Here is a 25,004-nt window from a genome sequence, read left to right as displayed (position 1 = left end):
TCTACATTGCCATCGATGTGGATAGTGAAGGATGGATGTCTGGCTCCGGTCTCTCCTAATAATACGTACACTAATACATTTGAGTTTAATGTCATCCGATACAAAGAAAGTGGTAAGCGTGCATTTTTAACAAGTGTTGTTTCATAAGATGACTTGTTGGAGCAAAACTGAGTAACCTTGTTTTTTTGTTCGTATTTTATTATTCTTAAAAATACTGTGTGTGGTTCAAGAAAAATTTACTAGAGTTGGACTCGCACAAACAGAGGACTTCCGGATAGACGTGTAGATGGTCGTTGGTTCGAGTCCAACTGTAGTATTTGTGTTCTTTATTCAACCCCGACATCATTTTAAAATGTACCCAGTCAGTTTCCAGTGTGGTACATATATTGATAAACAAAGTATTCATAATTATCCTAGACAATTTCTCTACAACTCCAATTGGTGAAGAGCGCGTCACGTGGGGGTGTTTTAACGGCTGATAATGACCAGTGTTTATAACCGGCTGGCTTCCGCGTGTCAAGCCCGCAAGATTATCACGCGGAACGCAATTCATAGTTATTAGTAACAGCGCGTGCGCTAATCACACGGCAATTCGATCCTGCCGCCTTTAAACGGCCGGGTAAGAACTCGTCGCTACCCTTTTATTCCCTTAATTACAACAAAACACACGTCAACAACAGTTTGTCAAACCAGGTGCCCACTGGTTTGTATGCAAATATGCTTCAGCGCAATATTAAATCTATACACTGCATGTTTGTAAACTAAGTACGAATATTGCAACTGTAATCAACTTGCAAAGATGGAAGCTATACTTTAGTTAACATTTAAAAACGCTTAATAATCGGTGCTCCATTTTTAATTATTTGTGCCGGTGTTGCGTGCACTATTTAAATCAACCACAATCCATTGCGTGCCAATCATGCGTATTATTTTGGTTGTTTTAAGGTACGCCACACATCTGTCATTTTTTTTGTTTTTTTTACCACCTCCAGAATGCCATCAAGGACAGTTCTCGTGCCCATCGGGACCGAAGTGCATCCCCCAATCAGCCGTGTGTGATGGATGGTCAGACTGCCCTGAGAAAGAGGATGAATTTGGTTGTGATGGTAAGCATGCATTTTATATTGAAGCGGCACACTGACTTTAGATGTCAGTACTTTTGGCTGAATAACAACAATAAATATTTGACATTGTTTACAACTTTTAAAAGATTTGTTAAAAGCTGAGCATTTCATATGCATGTACATGATTCCCATACATATTACTTAAAGCCTTTCTGTGTGTGTGTGTTTTTTTTTCTTTAGCACACATTTAGCTGCGGAAGTGTTAGTGAAAGCCCGGTGTGTGGGAACTCATTTGTTAGTTGTAAACCTTAGTCAAGTGGTACTTATGTGTGTGTCACCAGAGGTTAAAGGAACACGTTGCCTTGGATGGGTCGAGTTGGTCTTTGAAAACCGTTTGTAACCGTTTGTTGTAAAGTACATTAGAAAGGTATTTTAAAAGTAGAATATAATGATCCACACAGGTATCACTCGAAATAGCGAGTTTTCCTTTTACCTCGTCGACTAACACGGTCGGCCATAATTTATGGGAGTAATTTGTGACTCCCATAAATGGCCGACCGTGTTACTTCTCAAAGTGTATCACCAGAGGTTAAAGGAACACGTTGCCTTAGATCGGTCGGGTTGGTCTTTGAAAACCGTTTGTAACCGGTTGTTATAAAATGCATATGATTAAAAATATATTTTAAAAGAGGAATATAATGATCCGCGTTGGTTCTCAGAGTCGAACCACGCAATTTCGAGGCATATTTATGTGGATCATTGTATTCTACTTTTTAATAACCGTGTGCATGTTTCAACAAACGGTTACAGACGCTTTTCAAAGACCAACTCGACCGATCCGAGGCAACGTGTTTCTTTAATCATCAAAAGACTGCCATTGTTCTCAGAGGAAGCGATTGCTTGCTGAACCTAAACATTCATCAACTACACCCCGTGCCCGAATCCACTTCGTGGAGTCACTTGGTAATAAAATATATGACATATGCATTGCAAGGTTCAATCTATTAGCCAAATGACACACAGTGTCGGTACACCAATCCACTGTCAAATGTATTTCCAACCATTATTCATTTCATAAAAGTGCTTTCAACAACAAGTTAGCCCAATTGCAAGGCAACATTTGTCTTTAAAATCTGTTTATTTATTTATTTATTTGGAAGTCACGTTATTCTAATTATCAGTGTCGTGTGGAGATGACTACTTCTCGTGCCGAGGCATTGGTTGTGCGGCCAGGTCATCTCTTTGTGACGGCCTCCATGCCTGTGATGATGGCTCGGATGAGTTCGACTGTGGTAAGACATTCTGTTAAGGTCCTCCTTGGTACTTTTTGTGGAGCACAATACAAAACTTCCACAGATTTTCGTTTAACTTGCACATAAGATAATGATGGTAGACAGATTTCCTTAATTGCTTCATGAGGTGTTGTAGCCTTTTTTAGACAAAGATTTCGAGAGGATAATTTTTATTTGCGATAACAAATTACATCAGCAAAAACAAATCTAGTCAAAACAAGTCACGAAAATAATGTTAGCCTTGGATCGGTCGAGTTGGTCTTTTAAAAGCGTTGGTAACCGGTTGTTATAAAATGCATATTATGGTTAGAAAGATGTTTTAAAAGTAGAATACAATGATCCACACACATTTGCATGGTTTTCATTTACTTTGCGAACTGTATGGGAGTCAAAAATTTGACTCCCATAAATGGCCGACCGTGTTTGTCGACGAGGTAAAAGAAAAACCACGCAATCTCGAGTGATACTTGTGTGGATCAATATGTATTACATTTAAAAAAAAAAATCTTTCTAATCATATGGATTTTATAACAAACGGTTACAAACCCTTTTCAAAGAGCAACTCGACCGATCCAAGGCAACGTGTTCCTTTAATGACGTTATCTTATGCTAATACTAGACAAATATGTTCGTGACATTATTTTACTGGTTTCACAAAAACCACACCACCTCATCAACTAACATGTGTGGGTAAGTTTAATATTACCATTATTATCAAAAATATAATTTTAAAGATAGATTTACTTTTTGTAACACGTTTGTGTTACGATTTTGGGGGTTGAACAAAGAATTGACTAGAGTGGGATTCGAACCAACGACCCCCGGATTAGCGTGCCGGCGCTCTACCAACTTAGCTATCTAGCCCTATGTTGGCGGTGTCCCTATTTTGTCAATATCTTTGTTCGGGGTGCAAGTCAGAAGCCATACAACCTTAAACGGTTAACCCCCCCCAAAAAAAAACATTTTAAAATTTACAGTCAGTTTCCCTTGTGGTTTATATTGACGTTTGTGTTACGTTACACAATGTACCAACATCTTCGATGAGGAAGGGAAATGTGACATTTAAATTTGTAATATAGGCCCTTCTCATTGTCTGTAAATTCATGCCCGCACAACTTTCCCTTACATTTATAAAATTGAGATAATTACAACCACACGTAGCTTATGGGTCTCCGTAACACAGTGCATTATTCCCTGGTCTCTGGTCTTTCCCTGGTAAGCGCTTTAAGTGGTGTACCGTTGCCATGCGGCTAAGATCACCAGACACAAGCTCTACTGTTTTGTTGGTTAGCAAAGTGTGGATTATAAGTCCTAGTATTGACATTTTAGTCATTATGCAACATTGCTTCGTCCTTCAGATGTGACGGTATGCGATAGGTCCCGTGAACTTATGATTGGTAATTCACACAAAACAACCCAGCACATTCATTTTGAAGAAAACGAGAGAAACAAAACCATTTGTACGTTTAGGTAGGAAGCATAATTATAGTTTCAGTTCCAGCAATACTAGTACTAGCTTAAAGTCATGGCATGTGACGAAACATTATGTTGACATTTTCCATTCTTCTGCGCTTCGTCCCTCGCTCCTTCTGTTAATGGCATCTTTTTTAACCATTTCTTATGAACATGAACACATTATTATGTCGTTGGCCTAAAAATAAAGTTGTATTATGTATTCCCTTTTAAACTGCAGGTCAGTGCATTAATGGCCGTGTTGATGTTTCCAAACTTGACTCAGTATTTATTACGTCACCGCTCTGGCCAAATCGCTATCCAGAGCGTACACAGTGTCAGTACATAGTGGTTGCAGAAGTGGGATATTACGTGGTCGTAACTTTCCTGGATTTTGACATCGACCAAGGACACGATTTGCTGTTTATTAGTAACAATCGTAATTTTGACACCGCCTCCCTAATTGCTTCGGGGTAAGAATACATTTTGTAATTGTTTTAATTGTTGTTGAGATCATGATTTTTTTTACATTAGCCTCTGTGCAGTATGGTACTGAAACATGTTTCCCCCAACGTGTCTAACAATGCAATCAAGTTTTTGCATATACAAATGTTGTCTATTTTGACAAAATTTAAGATGAAATTGTATGCAACGACGAAAGTAGATGAACAATATTATCTGTATTGATTCTTGATATATGTTGCATAAAACATTTCGAGAAACGGCTCCGTCTGAAGTAACGTAATTTTCCCACGAGTTTTATTTCGTGACATCAGAATAAGATTTTGAGTTCTCGAAAGCAAACATCTGAAAGCACACAACTTCGAGTAGCAAGAGCGATTCATTCCCTTATTATCTCGACCAATTGAGTCCAAATTGTCACAGGTTTGTTATTTTATGCATATTATGTTGAGATACACCAAGTGGGACGAATGGTCTTTGACAATTATCAATAGTGTCCAGTGTCTTAAATTTAAAGGCAGTGGACACTATTGGTAATTACTCAAATTAATTATTAGCATAAAACCTTACCGGGTAATGAGTAATGGGGAGAGGTTGGTAGTATAAAACATTGTGACAAAAAGCTCCCTCTGAAGTGACGTAGTTTTTGAGAAATAAGGAAGTTTCCACGAATTTAATTTCGAGACCTCAAGTTTAGAATTTGAGGTCTCGAAATCAAGCATCTGAAAGCACACAACTTCGTGTGACCAGGGTGTTTTTTCTTTTATAGTTATCTTGCAACTTTGACGACCAATCGAGCTCAAGTTTTCACAGGTTTGTTATTTTATGCATATTTTGTTGAGATACAGCAAGTAAGAATACTGGTCTTTGACAATTACCAGTAGTGTCCACTGGCTTTAACATAAACTCAATACTAATATGTTGTTTCGTACATTACTTTTCAGTGGACAGTACCCAATCACCGTAGCCTCTACATTGAATGAAGTGTCAATACTGTTCAGATCCAATAATGTATTCCAGAAGGGAGGTTTTAAGCTGCAAGTTGAACAGACAAATGAAGGTAAAGATATGCGCAATTGTGTTCTTCATTAGTCTGGCAAAACTTCGAGAACAACACAATTTACTTTCCTTAAAGGTAGTAGACACTATTGATAATTACTCATAATAATTATTGACATAAAATCTTACTTGGTAACGAGTAATAGGGAGCTGTTGTTAGTATAAAACAATATGAGAAACGGCTCCCTCTGAAGTAACGTAGTTTTCGAGGAAGAAGTAATTTTCCACGAATTTGATTTCGAGACCTCAGATTTAGAATTTGAGGTCTCGAAATCTCTCCGCCGGAGATACTGTTTCCAATGGGAAAGTAACGCGGGATGATGGAGGATGAAACAAAGGAGGGTGCTATACGAGTAAGTTTCGTGTACACGGTTTGCGGTAGGGGGACATCCGGGTTTCATCATTTCCTGCCACATCGATGTCCCAGGGAATTCTACCCGTTAGAGATTCAGTCCCCCAATGGAAACTAGGCTGAGGGCGCTATTACAAGAAGTTTGTACACAGTTTGGCAATGGGTGCGTTCGTTTAGCTGCCTTGGGTCTACCACGGTGTGTGACGTTTTTTTTTTTTTTTTTTTTTTTCCAGGACGAACGTGGGTTATTATCTTCACACGTTCGTCCTGGAAAAAAAAACCCGCCACACACCGGGGTCGACCCAGGGAAGCTAAACAAACGCACCCAGTGTTTGCCATTATGGGGGAATCGAATCTCTCGGGGTTAATCATCTCCTGCGACACCGGTACCGTTTTGGTAAAACAAAAATTACTTCAACATGATCTTTGTTTTGTTTGCAGTTACATGTGAAGAAGGGGAAGTTTATTGCGTGGTTTTGGATCTGCAGTTATGCGTTCAAAACAACACATCAGAGAGAGGTTTGCCTCTCTGTTTTTCGTCAGGTAAAAACGTAATGTAGTCGTCTTTTTTTTCAACAAATTTAAAGGGTTGGTTACAAACAAACAAAAATATCCACGGGTTTACACTAATCTTCAACGATTAAAAAAAAAAGTGAGAATAAAAAGCTACCCTTTGGATATTTGTTTTAGCTGTTTTGCTGTAGTGATTTGAGCAATGAGATAAACAATGTCACGAAAATGTTGTCTCAGGAGACGGACATTATCTTAGCTCTTGTAAAATGCATTATTTTACGCGACTCTTCTGAAAACATTGCTCTGAACTTGTAACTTTAGTTCTCTCAAAAATTAGATGCCAACGAAGCTGTGAAAAATAACAGGTAAATTGTATTACATACAACTTCAATCACAGTGAGTAGAGATTCTTGTCACGACCAACAACTAGATATACAGAAGATATCAAAACCCTTCAACTCATATTATTTTAGGTATGAATTTCTCAAAACAAATACGTACGTGCAGATTGATGCTTGATGATTAACCTAGTCTTGGTTCAAGACTCTCCTGGATTTGTCACAAAAGGGCGCGCTATCACCCCCAACGCGCTATCAACCACGAACCGCTATCACCCGAGAACCGCTATCACAGGAGAGTCTTGGCACATTCGTTAAATCTCCCCCCCCCCAAAAAAAAAGGGGGCGGGCTCTGCGGGAAACCTACGCACGCGCATTATGTTTCCCCGATTTTGGGGGGAGATTTAACGAATGAGCCAAGACTCTCCTGTGATAGCGGTTCTCGGTTGATAGCGCGTTGGGGGTGATAGCGGGCCCTTTTGTGACAAATCCAGGAGAGTCTTGAACCAAGACTATGATTAACCTAGAAAACTAACTGCTTGGCTTGGGTGTGGTTAGAGGTGTTCGTGTTTTATGGTCACGAAGACGCAGTATTTTACATGGTGCGAGTAAAAATCATCATAAAGGTATTGTTTTTGATGGGTGGTGATGGGACGCATGTCTCTCAACGCTTGAAGGTTCACTGCCTGACACAAACATCGAATGATGGTGCTGTCACTGCTTCCATGTTGGATTGATGGGGAAGGAACGAACATTTAGTGAGTTTTGTGATGACTGGATTAAACGTTCATGTTTGTTCTTGTTTATTTCAGCGCTGTGTGGGGAGGCCTACATCTTCATGAGAGAAATCAACTATGATTACGAATTAAAATCGCCAAATTATCCCCTTAACTACCCAGCGGGTGTAGGATGCTGGTGGCTGGTCTATGCCAAGAACCGGGTAACGCCAATTCGAATAGAAATCATAGAGTTTCTGACAGAGACAGTTCGTGATGTTCTGTTGTTTGAACCGTATGGAGGGACCGCCCAGTCTTTCGCACTGCACGGTAACAGCAAAGTTCGCTCGCTGGTTTTCAACAACATGGATTCCCTGTATATTTCATTCGTTGGAGATTCAACGGTGGAGTACAAAGGATTCCATTTGGAGATATCAAATGTGATTGACCAAGGTAGGCCTCGATACAAAACAAGTGCATACACGTTGAATATTGATGGGGTCACCATCTGTACCAATCTCATAAATATTCTCAGTCTAGGTTCTGCTTTTTGTGCTTTGCTGAGTCACACTGCAGCGATGACGAAAACGATAAAGATAACGATAACGACGCAAAGAGATTGCATTCCATTGGTTGAAACGCTTCACGCAGAATATGCCCACGCCCATTCAACCAATCGAAGGCGTGAGTTGTTAACATTCTCGTTTTCGTTATTGTTATCGAGGCACGTGTGACCGGGCCTTAAAGACAGTGGACACTATTGGTAATTGTCACTTGGTGTATGCATAATATAACAAACCTGTGAAAATTTGAGCTCGATTGGTCGTCGGAGTTGCGAGATAACTATGAAAGGAAAAAGCACCCTTGTTACACGAAGTTGTGTGCTTTTTTTTAGATGCTTGATTTCGAGACCTAAAATTCTTCCTCGAAAACTACATCAATTCAGAGGGAGCCGTTTCTCACAATGTTTTATACTACCAACCTCTCCCCATTACTCGTTACCAAGTGAGGTTTTATGCTGATAATTATTTTGAGTAATTACCAATAGTGTCCACTGCATTTAACAGAGCAGAACTCTGATGCCACGGAGACGATGTTCTCTTTTGCCCCTGTTTTGACATTAGTGCTCCTTCAAAAAGGTTCCCCATAATTATACTTATTAAAACAACATCCAAGTGAATGGCCCTGTGAAAATGAAAACAGGCCTTGCCCTTCAAAGACGAAACTCAAGGCCAGGTGTAGCCTACGAAGGAAGTGACTTGGAAGGAGGAAGGGGCTGAGCACATCATAATGACTGTTGAGTAAAACAGCATGCAATCAATGAATGTTTGAAAGCCACGAAGCAAAACACAGAAATAACAAAAAAGTAGGGCAAACAATTAATTGTTATTGACAAAAACGGTACTAAATGCCACTGCCGCAATATTGACCCGTAAACATTAAGTTTTTTTTTTTTTAGTTTTGTCTGCATTTTAAATTACCCTTCCCCTAAGTCATTGTAATTATGCTCACGTTATGACATTTATACTACGAAAACCAATTAAATTTTATCTGTTATACTGCTTTTTGTCTTGTTTTCATTAAGATGAAAATGTTTGCCACGATGAGTCTTTGATTGACTGTGATGACGGATCATGTGTGTTAGAGGGCGCCATTTGTAATGGATTTATAGACTGTCAGGGAAGTGGACTAGACGAAAACCAGTGTGGTAAGAGAACTTTCGGGTCTTACACTATTTTCAAGCATGTTTTAATTATTCATTTTTGAAAGATAAACAAAGCTACATGTAACTCAACCTGTAACTCAACTACCTAACCATGATAAAACCTGGGAAGTGGTGAATTTAAATAACAAGCCTGTGGAAATTTGAGCTCAAATTGGTCATCGAAGTTGCGAGAAAAAAAAAAAAAAAAAAAAAAAAAAACACTCTTGTTGGACAAGTTTGTGTGCTTTCAAATATAAATACATGACTTTTTGTTACTTTATTGAGAAATCACCTCTTTCTCAAAATCTATGCTACTTCGGAGGCGGCCGTTTCTCACAATTTGTTTTATATACTATCAACAGCTGTCCAATGCTCGTTACCAAGTCAGTGTTTATATGTTAATATTTGTTTTGAGTAATTACCAAACGTGTACCTCCCCCTTAAACTGTTCATAAACAAGTGGGTAGTTATCCCGTTAATGTTATAAACTATTATTATCATTTGGCTGTTTGTTTCAGTAAACGTGAGTTGTCCAGGGTTCTACCACTGCGAGAACTCCACCGTGTGCCAATACCAGTTTGCGGTGTGTGATGGACGACCAGACTGCCACCTGGGTGACGATGAAGAAAATTGTGGTAAATTAAAAAAATAATAATAAATATGATGGGTATTTTTGCTTAAATTGTTATTGTTAAAACAAATGTGTATTAGTTGCATATGTTGTGTTAAAGTATGCTGATTTTTAATTGTGAAACACAATTTTACAAATAAGGCGAATAGAAGCAGTTAAAGGATTCGGGTACTTTTTCAAAATTTCCACAGATTTAAATTAAACTTACAAGGTTTAAAGACAATGATAGTGGAAAGCTTCCCTTCAAGTATTACTAACTGAGATGTGTAGTTTTTGAGAAATGAGTAAAACAAGTCATAAAATAATTTTCGTCTCAGGAAAACAAACATTTTTTGAGCGTGTAAAATCACATTAACCAGTTATGATATTATACAAAAACCATAATCATAACCGGTAAATACGTTGTAAAATGCTAAAACTGAGACGAAAATTATGTGTTTTACTAATTTCTCAAAAACTACAGCACCCCAGTAATTAAAATCTCTAAACTGTGTCGGGAAAAAGTACATAGTAGACCCTTTAAGCTTTTTATACTTACTAAACGTTGATTGATTCAACAATACTAATCGTTGATTATTAATTAATTATTAATGTTGATGTTTTCTCGACTAAAACATGCTCCTTTTTAAATGTGTTTATAAGTAAGCATAGTGTTGAAAAAAAAATAATAAGTTTTTATGACAATAATTAAGTTTGAACTTGCGGGTACAACCATGTAACAAAACAATCATTATTTATATTTTTGGGGTGTTTTGTGAGATTCAAATACATAACTGACATTCAGTTGTGGAGACGTCTCCTTTCATAATTTTTTTCTGCCGAATTCGTTATAAGGTGCATATAATTATGTTTATATTATGTTTAAAATTATGTAGGATTTGAAACTTGGCATGTTGGAAATACGATATGGAAACGTTTGCGGTAACACCGTGAAATGACTATCTCTAATGTGTTGGGGTGGTTCTGAAAAGAAGAGCCACCATACTAATCGAAACGTCGAGTTGAAACCAACGGTTCCTTTCAGAACCACCCTAACTTATTAGAGATAGTTATACATGGTGTTACCGCAAACCTTTCCACATGATGTTTATATTGATGCGATTATTTTGTTATATTCATGTGTTCACTTTGTTTCTGGTTGCTTTAGATAAACGGTGTCCCAATGTATGTAAATGTTGGTATGATGACATGGACAATCTGAAAGTAATATGTGAAGATGGTTGGAACGAGACGACTATTGAGAACATCGTTCCCATATCGGAAGCACTGTAAGTAGGTAAACTAATCTGAGGGCGTCTATTGGTGGTGGATGGGAACAGTGACAAGCTAGTGTCAAATATAGGGCAAATACGAAGTCGTCTCCATCACTTCGTGGTGTTGTTATTTAAAGATGCTGTTTTAGATTGTTGGCCACAAACATTAAACAATGTATTTTTATGAGTGAATGGTATTTCAAAGGGTATCACTTGCTCCAACGAAAAAAAAAAATGAACTTTTACTTTTAATGGTCAGGAACCATGACAAAAAATTAAAACGACATGATATATTCTCGGGAACCCGACAAAAACTCATTTTGAGCACTATATTTCACTGCTACTAATAATTGGCGGACTTTTTCGCGCAATGGCTCAAATGAAAGCTCGTAACTTCTCGACCCCCATCAAAATACCTATTTAATTTAAAATCAATAGTTTTTGGGTCGTATTGGCCAAGAATCTGACATAGCATCTTACACTTGCGTCCTTAAGCAAGACATTTAACCACTATCGCCTCCTAAAATTGGGAGGTAGTAATTTATAGTAATTTATAGATTGATACTCGAGCCTACATCCATCAGAAATTACTAACTCCCATTTTTACGAGGCAATCGTGGTTAAATGGCCTAGCTGTTTCAGCCACATGAGTAGGTGGCAACGGCCCTTGACAAATTAGTCAATTATAGCCACAACACTAAACATTACACCCAAACGCAAAATTTATCCCTAAAAGTTGCCTTCCGATACCAACAATTATTGATTTGTATACATTGACATACCAAAGTGCTAACACGTACACGAGTGCCATTTGGTGATGGCTTGGGTCTGACATGTTTCTATTGGGTTATCATACTCCCATAAAGTCTTGACTCAAATTCACTTAGGCCTGGAATCGAGTTTTTGAACTGATATTTCAAACCTCAAATTGTCAACTGTCAAAGTGTCTGTAATTGTATTTTGTATTTTTGTACGGTTTTAAACAAAAGTGCATTCTTGAATGTGAATGAAACTCGAATGACACTCTTTCTTACACGTCCGTTTAAAACCTTGCAGGGTCTTTGCCGTGTGATAAAAGCCCTCGCCTTCGGCTCGGGCTTTTATCACCTGGCAATTCGACCCTGCCGGCTTTAAACGGATGTGTAAGAACTCGTCGCTACCATTTTATTCCCTTGTTTATAACATTAGTTTTATTTTGTTTACAGAACGCTGTCTGGAGGAAACTTCACCACTCTGGAGGTTGGAATGTTTAAAGGATTCACACATTTAAATGCGCTGTAAGTTCAAGATCAACTAGAACAACTAGTGATTCCTCTTGAAACAAGTTTCATCATTATGTTATTGTTCCTTTTTATTTGCAATGTATTTTCTGCTATAGGTTTTCTCGGTCAATTTCGACAACGAGCAGCCTAAGTAACCACCAAGCTACTCTATTTCGCGCGAAATTGAATGCTTATGAAAAGGGTAATTCGATTTCGTTTTACGATTAGTCAAATGTAGTGTGGCGTCATTCGATTTAGCAAAACAATCATTAAATTTAATAATTCATCAGAGTAGAATTCAAATTCGCAGACGCTTCTTGAGAGGCATGTGTGTCACGAAAAAAAAAATACGATACACTAAACTGAACGGGTGTTAAAGGAATTTGTCTCGATTCAAAACGAAATTGAGTTGTCAAATTCTGAATTTGAAACGCAGTTACAACTGGAGAGGTAAAACAGGTTTATAATTCGAACACATGAAAATAAAATTAGATGCTTAATTGCCGAAGTTGTAGTCCCCTAACTCAAAATTTGTTTCTTGTTATGTCCCTATATTTTTTTTCAGATCCTTGGCGAACAATGGAATAACTCATCTGATGCCAGGAACCTTTGCAGATTTGCACAACTTGACCTTTTTGTAAGTTTTCCTGCCAGTATCAGTCCATGGAATGGACAGTGGGTGCGTTCGTTTAGCTTCCAGGGGTCTACCCCGCGAAGCTCACTTGGGTGAGCCCCTGACAAGAGCTAAACGAACGATCACACTGACTCGCCCTCTCGTGGAGACGCCATGCACCTCGGGTCACCCCAAGTGACCCACTCCACAAGCAGGGCACTTGGGGCTGACCCGGTAGATTCCGAGGAATGACGTCAAAGCAGCTATTCGAACGTACTGGGGCAGACCGGGGTCGACCCAGTGAAGCTAAACGAACGCACCCTTTAACAGCATCCAGCACCACGTTAAATCAACAATTTTAATATCATATATGCCAAAAACCTTTGTAGATTTGCACAGCTTGACCTTTTTGTAAGTTTTTCCCGTAAGTATCAGTCCATGTAATGGACTTTATCTGCATCAAAGTACCAGGGCATCAATGTATTATGTTGAATCATCAGTTTTAATCAATAATCCATATTTGTTTCTTTTTAGAGATATTTCAGAGAATCTTATCCAAACTTTGGAGCCGGATTTCTTTTCTGGGCTCAGCAGTTTGGAAACCATGTGAGTATTTCATCATTACGTGTGAATTAAACCAACGGTTGTCGGACTCCTTAACTTGTTTTCTGCTGAAATAGTTTTGCCAAACTTCGTAGAGGTGCGTTGGTGCTGTATGCGCCGCCGTAGCACCTTGTAAACCCTAATAAGATGCTACAAAAAATGGGTCTCAGAATTCATCACTGCAATAACCTATCTTTCTGAAAATGTGTGTATACTCAGCAGATTGAGTACCTTTTTTGGGTAGATTCGTGCGCTATATAAGACTTCGATTAATATTACACAAAGTATCCCCATACACTGTCCTCTGTTTTAACCAGTGTGCGAAAGGTATCGAGAACATTTTGCTAGATTTTAAAAGGCAAAATATAGTACATTATACAACATTGTTGCACGCTGTGACGGGGTCCACGGCGTTTTGTACACTCGAGGGGGAAAATGGCACCCGAGGCGAGGCCATTTTCCCTCGAAGGTGTACATAACCCATGGACCCCAGTCACAGCGTGCAACAATTGTTTTGTTATACCTTTGTCTAATTGTTATTCCTCTTCTCGAAGTTCTGTTGTCATCTTCAAACATTATTACGACGGACTATTCATTGTTTAATAAGCAGACGAACAAGAAACAATTCCCTCGAACCCGCGGTTGTTTCGTACACAGCGCTGGAAATCGACCAACGCTGGGTACGATCATCACTTTTCATGTTACCCGGCCCGTCGAGCCATGTAACATGCGTTTTTGTTGCGCGTCACATGATTGGTTCTCGACCAATCAAACTTCACAGCTTGACAATAAGTTATGTTGACCGCTCGATATAATTGTGGATTGTGGATGTTAAACTTATCTGCGAACATTTAATTTCGAAAGGAGGTACCATTTTGGAGATACTGTCAACAATCTGGAGTTTCTATGTATATTTACTGGGAAACACAATCTGAGAAGAATAGAATTGATACAACATCAATACCAACCCTGATTGTTTATTTGTTTGTTTATTTACTTTATAGGATTGCAATGGATGTACCACTACGGCAAATTGGATCCCTAGCTTTCCATGGTCTCGGTAGCTTGAAAACCTTGTAAGACTGTAATATTTATAATTAAGTTGTAAAGGCAGTGGACACTATTGGTAATTACTCAAAATAATTACTAGCACAAAACCTTACTTTGGTGACGAGTAATTTGGGTGAGATTGAAAGTATAAAACATTGTGAAAAACGGCTCCCTCTGAAATCACGTAGTTTCAAGAAGGAAGTTTTTTTCCCACGAATTTGATTTCGAGAATTCGGATGTAGAATTTGAGGTCTCGAAATCAAACATCTGAAAGCACAAAACTTCGTGTGTCAAAGGTGTATTTTCTTGCATTATTATCTCGCAACTTCGACGACCAATATTGAGCTCAATGTTTCACAGGTTTGTTATTTGATGCATGTGTTGAGTTACACTAAGTGAGAAGACTGGTCTTTGAAAATTACCAATAGTTTCCACTGTCTTTAAATTAAAGGTTTGTAAATCGGTGTATAAAGAATCGGTTGTGTGAATTCCCACTTAACGGTTTTGTTTTTTTATATTAATTGTTGTTATCGTTTTAAACCACTTTTGGTTTAAACAAAATTGTTTGCACTATTTCATTCCCACTCAAAAACGATTTGTTAAACACATCCAACAACATTTTAAACTGTTGGGCTTCACACCAGCGTCCTTGACTCTGTTATGAATTAGCATGCATCAAATAAGAAAAATAAAAGGGTAGCGACGAGTTATTAAACGGCCGTTTAAAGCCGTTAGGGTCGTGGCCGTGCGATAAACGGTGTAGGGCCAGAATTAGAAAAAAAATTAAAACATTTGCGTAATACATGCTTTAGAAATGCTTTTATTTTGAATTTATTTTATTTCTCACCCAGTAGCACACAACAGCGCCCTCCCCATAACAATTAATATTGAGAGAGCGTGCTGCGTTCTGCAACTGGATAATAATTCCTAGTTTAAAGGCAGTGGACACTATTGGTAATTGTCAAAGACTCGCCTTCACAGTTGGTGTATCTCAACATATATGCATAAAATAACAAACCTGTGAAAATTTGAGCTCAATCGGACATCAAACTTGCAAGATAATAATGAAAGAAAAAACACCCGTCACACGAAGTTGTGTGCGTTTAGATGCTTGACTTCGAGACCTCAAGTTCTAAATCAAATTCGTGGACATTTATTTCTTTCTCGAAAACAATGGCACTTCAGAGGGAGCCGTTTCTCACAATGTTTTATACCATCAACCTCTCCCCATTACTCGTCACCAAGAAAGGTGTTATGCTAATAATTATTTTGAGTAATTACCAATAGTGTCCACTGCCTTTAATTCACAGTCACATACTTATTAAGACGACGACACAGCCCCTTTAAGATCATGTTTTATTTTAATTTTTTTTTTTCATCAGGGTTCTTATCCGAGATCAGCCAAATGACTACCCTGTTTACGTCGATGGGGGCGCCCTGACTGATCTCGTCAGCTTGGAGAAATTGTAAGTTTCGAAACCACTAATTACAATGTGTTACTTAGCTATGAATACTGTTCTCTTAAATTATGCGTGATAATAGGGTAAATACGTGAAATATGTTATCCTTTGTTGACCTCGTTTCGATTCTCGCTCCAAGTGATATATGGAATGTTGCATGGCTTTTGAGTTCAAACACAGCTGTCCGGTTTAACTGTGCCCACCCCTCCCCATTATTATAGGGAGTTTCACCCACATCTAAAACAGAAGAAGATAACTCCCATGTCTTCCACAATGTGTACTGTGGATTGTCATGGAATGTTATGGATTGTTGATTGTTGACTATTGTCGAAATGGAAGTCATATCCGATAAGCATAAAGCTGAAAACGTAGTCAAGATGGGGAAAAGACACGCAACAGCTTATTTCATCAAATAAAGTACATTATGGTTTACACGCTGGAAACTGTTGAAAATTATTGTTGCCCTTGAGCAGTGTCGGCTCAACCAATCTTGTATAATACTTCCAATCAGTCTGTCAGGTGTCATATTGATACAGTCTTATAAAAGATTAATACAACCGTAGACAATTTGCTGTAGGTCATCCGTTGTTAACAATGCTTGGGCACCCCTACTTAAAGGAACACATTGTCTGAGATCGGACGAGTTGGTCTATTAAAAGCGTTTGAAACCGTTTGTTATGAAATGCATATGGTTAGAAAGATGTTTTAAAAGTAGAATATAATGATCCACACAAGTATCACTCGAAACTGAACGGTTTTCCTTTTACGTCGCGAACTATCACGGTCGGCCATTTATGGAAGTCAAAATTTTGACTCCCATAAATGGCCGACCGTGTTAGTCGACAGGGTAAAAAGAAAACCACGCAATTTCGAGGCATATTTGTGTAGATCATTGTATTTTACAATTACAATATCTTTCTAACCATATACATTTTACAACAAACGGTTACAGAACGATTTTCAAAGACCAACTCGACCGATCCAAGGCAACGTGTTCCTTTAACAAGGGTCACATTTTGCCCATCGTGAGGGTCGCTGTCTGTTCTAATAAATGTTGTGCTTAGTTAACTGTCCTCAGCTGAACTTGATTACCTTTTCACTAGTTGGTGAGATGGTATTCCCCTTAGAGCAGGTGTCTTGAAACCACTTAAAATTAAATCGCTTAGGCGAGGTCGATGATCTGAAGGGGGCGAAAATAAATGCAGAATCGGCATATTATTTTCTCCCTCACGAGATCGTCGACCTCGCAGTTCAATTTCAGCCAGAGTTATTGAAAAATGAATATTTTCCCCGGCTTGAATCCACCAAGCACATGACATATTGGTATTTGAAATACAAATTCAGTTTCATCAACACGCATTGATATTCACGCGCCTGTCCCTAACTTGATTAAAACCCCATTTTTGTTTCCTAGCTAGCTTTGGAAAACCTGTTTATTTGTTGTACACACGGTTTCTTGTTTTGTCATTCAGAGACATTTCGTTTTGTTTTCAGACATCCATTGTTCAGTTTTTGACATTATTGCATCAGTGAAGTTATATTAAATATCATCTCAATAGAACTGAACTTTTAAAATTGCACTTGCAAAAATCGTTGACATCAATATAAACCACAAGGGAAACTGACTGAATAAATTTTGAAATGATTTGGGGGGGTTGAACAAAGAATTGACTAGAGTGGGATTCGAACCAACGACCTCCGGATAAAGTACCGGCGCTCTACCAACTAGTCCTCTATTGGCGGTGTCCCTATTTTATCGCAACCCCTTAAGGTGATCCCCTGGCTGCCGCTTCCCAAGTTGTATCGTAATTTGGGTGTGATCCCTGGCTACATGGCAGTTAACGGTTGTATGGCTTCTGACTGTCACCGCGAACAAAGATATTGAAAAAATAGGGACACCGCCAATATAGGGCTAGACAGCTCAGTTGGTAGAGCGCCGGCACATTAATCCGGAGGTAGTTGGTTCGAATCCCACTCTAGTCAATTCTAAGTTCACCCCCCCCCCAAAAAAAAAAAAAAAAAAAAAAAAAAATGATACATGATACATGAAAACTTAATCATTTGTCCGTGAACACTGTAACGCATTCACCTTCGGATCACATAATACTAATATTGTTTTTAAATTAAAAACAATGGGAACAACTATTCAGATTTTGATGATATGAATGAATTAGGAGAACGTAGTTGACTTTGAAGGGTGGTCTTTGATTTTTGATGAAACTGGCTGACAAAGCATTTAATTTTATTAAATTAGTCAATTGTTGTACGGTTGTTTTGTTTTATAATCACAGGTATGTTGACGACTACCGACTCTGCTGTGAATTCGTCAAATCTTTAACGAACTTCAAGGAGTCTTCATGCGAGACGACTGAGTTACAACCTCCATTGAACCTATGCGGCAGTCTGATGCAGAATACATTACTACGTGTCTCGATGTGGGTTCTAGGCCTGAGTGCTCTTATCGGCAACGCAGTGGTAATAATTCAGAGAATAAAAGAGTCATGCGATAGGAAATCACACAACCACCCATCCCGGGTAAGCCGGTCCATCATGGTGCTTGGTCTTGCTGTGTCCGATTTCATGATGGGGGTATACATGCTCATCATAGCAGGGGCTGATGTATACTACGGGGAGGGTTACTCGCAGATCGCCAAACAGTGGAGGTCGACTGTGGTCTGCCAAATAGCCGGTGTGTTGTCGGTCATGTCGAGCGAGGCATCTGTTTTCATCGTCACATTGATAAGTGTCGACTGCTTCATCAGTATAGTCCATCCATTCAGTAGGTGGAGGCTAAGGAGGAAGTCGACAATATTTATGGTCCTGCTCCTCTGGTCAATAGCACTGGGGCTTAGTATTGGACCTACGGTCTTTATTCGTGGTTCGGACTCGGATATATACGGTTTATCTGATGTATGTATTGGTCTACCGCTCATCACCAAACCGACTGATTTCCTGCTCAAAGAGGGCGCTATTGATAACCCCCTCGGTAGCCAGACGGTGTCGATTCCTATTGGGACGGGGCAGAAGCCAGCTTGGATCTTCTCTATCATCCTCTTTCTCGGGGTCAACCTCGTTTGTTTCTTAGTGGTGTTCATCTGCTACATTGCAATCTTCGTCAGGGTCAAGCGCACTGCGGATAAGGTCCGCGTTGCCGCACACCGTGAACGGGAAATCAAAATGGCGATCAAGATGGCGGTCATTGTCGGGACTGACTTCGCCTGTTGGATGCCGGTCATTGTGATGGGGATTCTGTCACAGACTGGCACCGTTGTGATCGGTCCGGACATGTATGCCTGGATCGTGGTCTTTATTCTCCCTATCAACTCGTCATTGAACCCTTACCTCTACACTCTCTATACGTCCATTACTGAACAGCGAACTAAAAGCCAGAAGATATCTGCAAGCAAACGCACTATGAATGTGAAGTGTTTAGACACATTAAACTCAGACCTTTCAGAAAGCAAATCGAACCATGACAAGCCGGTACCATCAATTCATATGTAATTAGAAGAAGAAAACAATCTGTATACAGTCTTTGGTTGAATATTATATCCTTTAAACAACACAAACATTAATTTCGTTCATGCGGTTAATCTGTGTGACAATTATTTTTCGGAATATGTTAGATTACAAATTTAAGAACATTGCTCCACCATGCAAATGTTTTATAATGTTTGAACTTCAAACACTCACTTGGCTTGAAGATGTATCATTCTATATTATACCATTATATATTTTTTTCTTCTCCTTTTTTTTTTTTTTTTTTTTTTTTTTTGGGGGGGGGGTCACGCCTTAAACTTTCAGAGTAAAAATAGTTAAATAATTTGTTCAGCCTGTGGGTGATAATGAGCATGCAATTGAAGACGGGGCAAGGTTAAAGGTCATCTCGTTTGGATGGCAATCTGACGTCATCAACAAATCGTATAAATGCCGTGCGATAGTTTTCCATACATTTAGCCGTGATCTTGGGCTCCTTAGGGTTAATAATTGTTGGTAAAAATTGGACTAGGAAATTGTAGAGATGAAAATGTATATCGCGTGTTGCTTCGGATTGAAACATTTCTGGGTAATTTGAACACAAATTCTAGGTCTGTTGAACCAGGTTTTTTTCTCCTTCGGTTAATATTACGTTAATTTAACTTTATGCTTGTTTTACCAAAACAAAAATAGAGTTATTTTAAAATACCTGCGCAGCGCATGTTTTTGTAAGTGTTTATTTATTATTTGTTTGTGTGTTAAATTGTAATTAGCAGTTGTTTTACTCTCACTTGCTCACGGGTAACTAATTTCGTATCACCAGTTATGTCATAGTTGAACTTGAATGTATATCAGGATTTCTAAGGATTAAGTGGAAACAACCTGTCTGAAAGGCTAATTGTTTTAGAACTTATACCAACCACAATTTAGCTGAAAAACATCCCACTGAATTGAAAAAAAAAAAAAAAAAAAAAAACATTCTGAAAGCTATGCAGAAGATTGCAGATTCTCCGGTTTCACAAGTGACTATTGTTGGCGTATTTTGTTTATCAAATTATTATTCCATCTCACCCTAAATTTGTTCACACATCATGTACAATGTGTCTGACTACTTTGAAAGAAAACCATGTAAATTATGTATAATACAGTTTTCTTTATAACAAAATATTTTAAAGTTTTGCTTTACTGCAGTGCAGTTCACTGTGCATCATGCATCAATGTTAAATAATATGTCCATAACATGGATGTATGCACTGGATAATAAGTTGTTACTGAAATAAAAACCATTTTGGAAACAATAATGTGTTCGTCTTTAAAAACAAAAAAATGAGAACAAAAACTTGAATCTTTCTTTAGTCGCATTATAACTTTGTATTTGATTGCCGCTTCATTTGGTTCAAACACTTTTAATTAAAAGTTTTGCTGAGTAAGATACATGGATAACGAGCGTAATAAAGTAACTCATTTTATGAGTAGCTGATATGTTAATTCAATGAAAGGAGTTAGAGACAAAGGGTGACCTATACAAGTACTTTCGATACTGCTCATTCAAAAATGATACATTTGAAAAGAGATTCATGAGTTAGTCGATTTGGAAATCCATAATCCCACACTGTGTGCTCAAAATACTTCAAAACAATCAGCTTTGTAAATGTGGATTGGGTTTTGGAGATGGTTTTAACCCAGTGCTATTAATGCGGATGTATTACAATCAATCTATACAAATCGGATCACATTCAGCGGCCCTTTGTCAGTGACAATACAGTTAAACGTGGTTCTGTTTGCATTGAACTTGGCATGTACTTTTTTACTCGTTCCGAGAAACAACTAGGCCAAGCCACCCACATAATTGGCTCGCTGTGAAGAACGGTTCCATTTTGAAAATAAGAATAAAAAATCAATAAAAACTACGGCAGTGGGAGGTTAAATTGTTAATGTCTTGATTTGACAGTATGATAAGACGAACAAGTTTTACTAAGAGATGGATCACGCATGCTTTAATCGTTGTGTTTTCTGGATTGTAAGTGTTTGGGTTCACTTGATCAAAACACAAATTTTGCCTCCTTTCTCCTAAAAGAAATGAATTGTTCTTTGGTGAAGCCACCATCCTTAAGGAATGGTTTGTTCATTTAAATTCAAGTGTATTTCATGATTGTGTTGGTTCGGAAAGCTCCCACCCACTTTACTTGTAACTATAGACAAGCCTTAGAACGAGAGTTTCTCCAAAATAGCAATAAAACCCATAACTATGGCTTTTCCTTAATCCGACTATCCAATAGTTGCACATTGGGAATTTTCAACGGCAAGTCCCGATACCACAAGACTTCCAACTCAAGTAAACTTTGGCGTTCAGCTAGATGAAAACAATTCAATTGACAAAATGGTTACGTGGCTGTGAGTAATTAAACAAAATTAACTCGCAATATTAGGAGCTTACTTGGGGTAAATCGTCTCCAAGACAAAATGTTAGTGCAGTTGAATCTTTAACACGAACTGCTTTATATCATGACGTGCACGATCACTAAACGCGTGTACGTTTCGCAAGTTTACCACTTCAGTGTGGCATGTACTGTATCATTCGAGCAACTTGTGTCTATAATAACATATTATTTCTAGTAGGAATACTATACAGCATCGCAAATGCAAACACAAGGTATGGGGCTAAACTTGCCGTGAACATGCAGTGTGTTTTTCAAACAAGCAGAGACTGTGGAATGATATCCAAATTCGGAACTAGCGGGCGTGCAATAATACTTTTTTCCCAACCCCCGGAGATACCCAAGTCTTGTGACCGATCGATTATTGGAAGAAGGTGAATCGATGGGAAGGGTTGAACAATATCGCGCAGGAGGGCAGGCCTCTCGCGGAAGCTGTAGTGTGTTCCTCTCAGAGCGCATTGAGCCGATAGTCAATGACTACTTCCTGAACACACACTTACATCTCACACCATCCTACTGAGACAGCTTCGTACCACTTCTCCTGGAGTTCAAACCCGCTGCTTGTCGAGGACGCGCCCCAAGTTATCTGTCACAGAACACCACTTTGAAGAACACGTTTGCTAGCATAGTGCTTGTAGATTGAAGTACTTCTCGTCGTTGTCATGTCATTGCGGAGCGAAGCAGGGAGCAGGGAACGAGGTTATAACTTAAAGGCACTGTGGACACATTTAGTAACTGTCAAAGACCAGTCTTCTCATTTGGTGTATCTCAACATATGCACAGAACAGTACACCTGTGGCATCTGAACTCAATTGGGTGTCGTTTTTGCGAGATAACAATGGAAGTAAAAAGACAATTGTCACACGAAATCGTGTGCTTTTAGATGTTTGATTTCGGGACCTCATGTTAACAATTATTTTTAGTAACTTCCAATAGTGTACAGTGCCTTTAAGCAGGAGTAAGTTAAACAGGAGAGAACGACGACAAAACATTAAAAGTAGACGGGGAAACTAGCCTGAACATCTGACCGATCGATTATCGGAAGAAGGATGATCGATGGGAAGGGGTGAACATTATCGCGCAGAAAGGCAGTTATCTCGAGGGAGCTGCAGTGTGTTCTTCTCGGAGCGCATTGAGCCGACAGTCATTGACCACTTCCTGAATACACACTCTCGCATATCACACCATCCTACTGAGACTGTAAGGCTCTCCAATATACTTCTCAAGGAGTTTGAACTCGCTGGCTGTCGAGGACGATGAAGTACTTTCCATCACCTTGTCATGTCATAGCGGAGGCTATAAGCAGGGAGCATGGAATGAGGCCACAACTTATCAGGAGCTAATCCGACGGGAGATAACAACTACACCCCTTAAAAAAAAAGACGGGGGAAAGTAGCACGAATATCTGACGTCACATTTCGAGGCTCGTGAATAACGCCAGAGAGCGACCTACAGCCCATGTCAATCCCGTCCATCTTCACCTTTCACCTACATTCATTTCACTTTAAAAATACACGGTCAAATTATACACCAAATTATACACCAACACTAGATGTACTGTATTGACTTTGCATTCAGCAGACGACTGAAAGTAAGTTGCCCGTCTTTGTTTGGATTGTTCCGATGAAATAGTTTGTCAGCTGCAACCACATCACCCGACCAATCAAAACACAGCAATGGAAAGCGCTCGTCACTGCACGTTTAAACAGTGAAATGCTTGTGTCCAATGAAATCACTGCTTCTGAATAGCAAGTACCTCTCTTTATTCTTGCGGATACAGAAAGGAAGCAGTCTAGGTGGAAATGAGGTCATTTGCTAATGATTTCGTTGAGTTGGTTTGTAGGCACCTCGAATTCAAGGTTTTCTCTTTAACTTATACAATACTATATGAGGAAAAATAAGAAAATTGTGTTGGGAGTCAGTGGTAGTTTAACTGGGGTGGTGGGTAGTTCAACTGGCAAGGGCTGGTTTGGATGTTGGTTTTATTTGAGTGCTAGTAGTTTGAAAGGAGAGTGGAATTAACAATTCATGATGTAGCACACTTTAAATAGCCCGCTCAGAAAAGGCACGCTCTGAGCAAAATACAAACAAATTAAATTGTTCACCACTTTAATATGGAGTTTCATAAAAACATGTAACACGATCATGCCGCTCTACAGCATTACCGCCCGAACAATTTTCAAACCAAATATCAATTTTTTACATCATGTTGAAGATACGGCAGTTCCCGAGTTAAGCTAAATATAGCATTACAAATCAATGGAATATTACCCATCCAGTAGAAAATGACTTCGATCGTACTTTTTGAAGACATTGTTAAACATGAACGACTTGATTCGGGCTGAGCAAACATGGAGTGCACTCCACTAAGAAAACTCCCGTACAAAATGCAAAAAAAAAAAAAAAATAAAAAAAAATAATAATAAAACTGTTTTAAAGAAGAAGAAGATGAAACAAGTGCATTCAGCTATTTATACAGTAAACGGAAAACTTTGTATTGATTGTTGAAATTGTATGCTCAATTTGATATGGGGAATCCTAAGTACTGTTGAGTATTATTCTATCCCGCAATCAAAATACGTCTACACAGTTGTACATTTCCAAATGTCCGCCCATAAAATATCCAAGTAATCACATGCGAATGTTATGTGCATGTGTATGTCATTGTTTGGTGTTGGCAATGGTTTTTGTAAGGACCCATCTTTTTTGAGTATGAGGTTGTCAAATGTTTTGTAAGGGAAGAGTAATAAATGCAACGACAAGTTAAACCAGTTAAAGGGGACGTCCGATACGTATAGTTGTGTCACTCACATGGCGACTGTATTTAATGACAAAGTAATACATCAGTGGTTATTTCCCTTGCCTCTTAAAAAAAAAAATTAAAACAAATGGTAGTTCCTCAACACAATTTCGATAGGAAAAAAAAAGAAGAAGCATGAACAAACGTCAAGATTTTGTCTGTAAATACGTCGTTGGTTGCATCTAGTTCACTGGCCTCGCCTTTGTTGAAAACACCTCTTGGTTAAAAACATTCTCGCTTCCCTTTGAGATGTATCCCGATAACATTGATCAGATCCCCTCTAGGGATTGCTACGAATTGGCTCGGTCTGTCAAGCACCCCCCCCCTCCCCCACCCCCTCCCCGAAAACCGTAATGAACCAGTGCAATAGCGACACCGCAGACACGACTAGTCTGCCAATCTATGGTTGTCGCTTCCGCTTTAGTTAATAATTTTGCAAACAATTCCAGCGGCCTGCGAGAGAT

The 25,004-nt window shown here is 38.8% G+C and overlaps 1 protein-coding gene across 1 annotated transcript; it reads left to right on the top strand.

Moving 5' to 3' along the window:
• LOC139942722 (uncharacterized) lies at positions 1 to 19,329 on the top strand. Its single transcript, XM_071939519.1, has 16 exons — positions 1 to 112; positions 993 to 1,106; positions 2,246 to 2,356; positions 4,050 to 4,281; positions 5,215 to 5,330; positions 6,123 to 6,224; positions 7,345 to 7,701; positions 8,834 to 8,956; positions 9,472 to 9,588; positions 10,732 to 10,852; positions 12,043 to 12,114; positions 12,665 to 12,736; positions 13,247 to 13,318; positions 14,320 to 14,391; positions 15,748 to 15,831; positions 18,117 to 19,329. Exons 1-16 carry the CDS (start codon positions 16 to 18, stop codon positions 19,327 to 19,329), a joined length of 3,075 nt encoding a protein of 1,024 aa, XP_071795620.1. The 5' UTR covers positions 1 to 15.
• The last annotated feature ends 5,675 nt before the right edge of the window (positions 19,330 to 25,004 follow it).

The sequence above is a fragment of the Asterias amurensis genome, chromosome 10 (genome assembly GCF_032118995.1).
Source record: "Asterias amurensis chromosome 10, ASM3211899v1".
NCBI lineage: Eukaryota > Metazoa > Echinodermata > Asteroidea > Forcipulatida > Asteriidae > Asterias > Asterias amurensis.
Note: the sequence above shows the minus strand (reverse complement) of the source record. Positions and strands in the feature narration are given on the sequence as shown.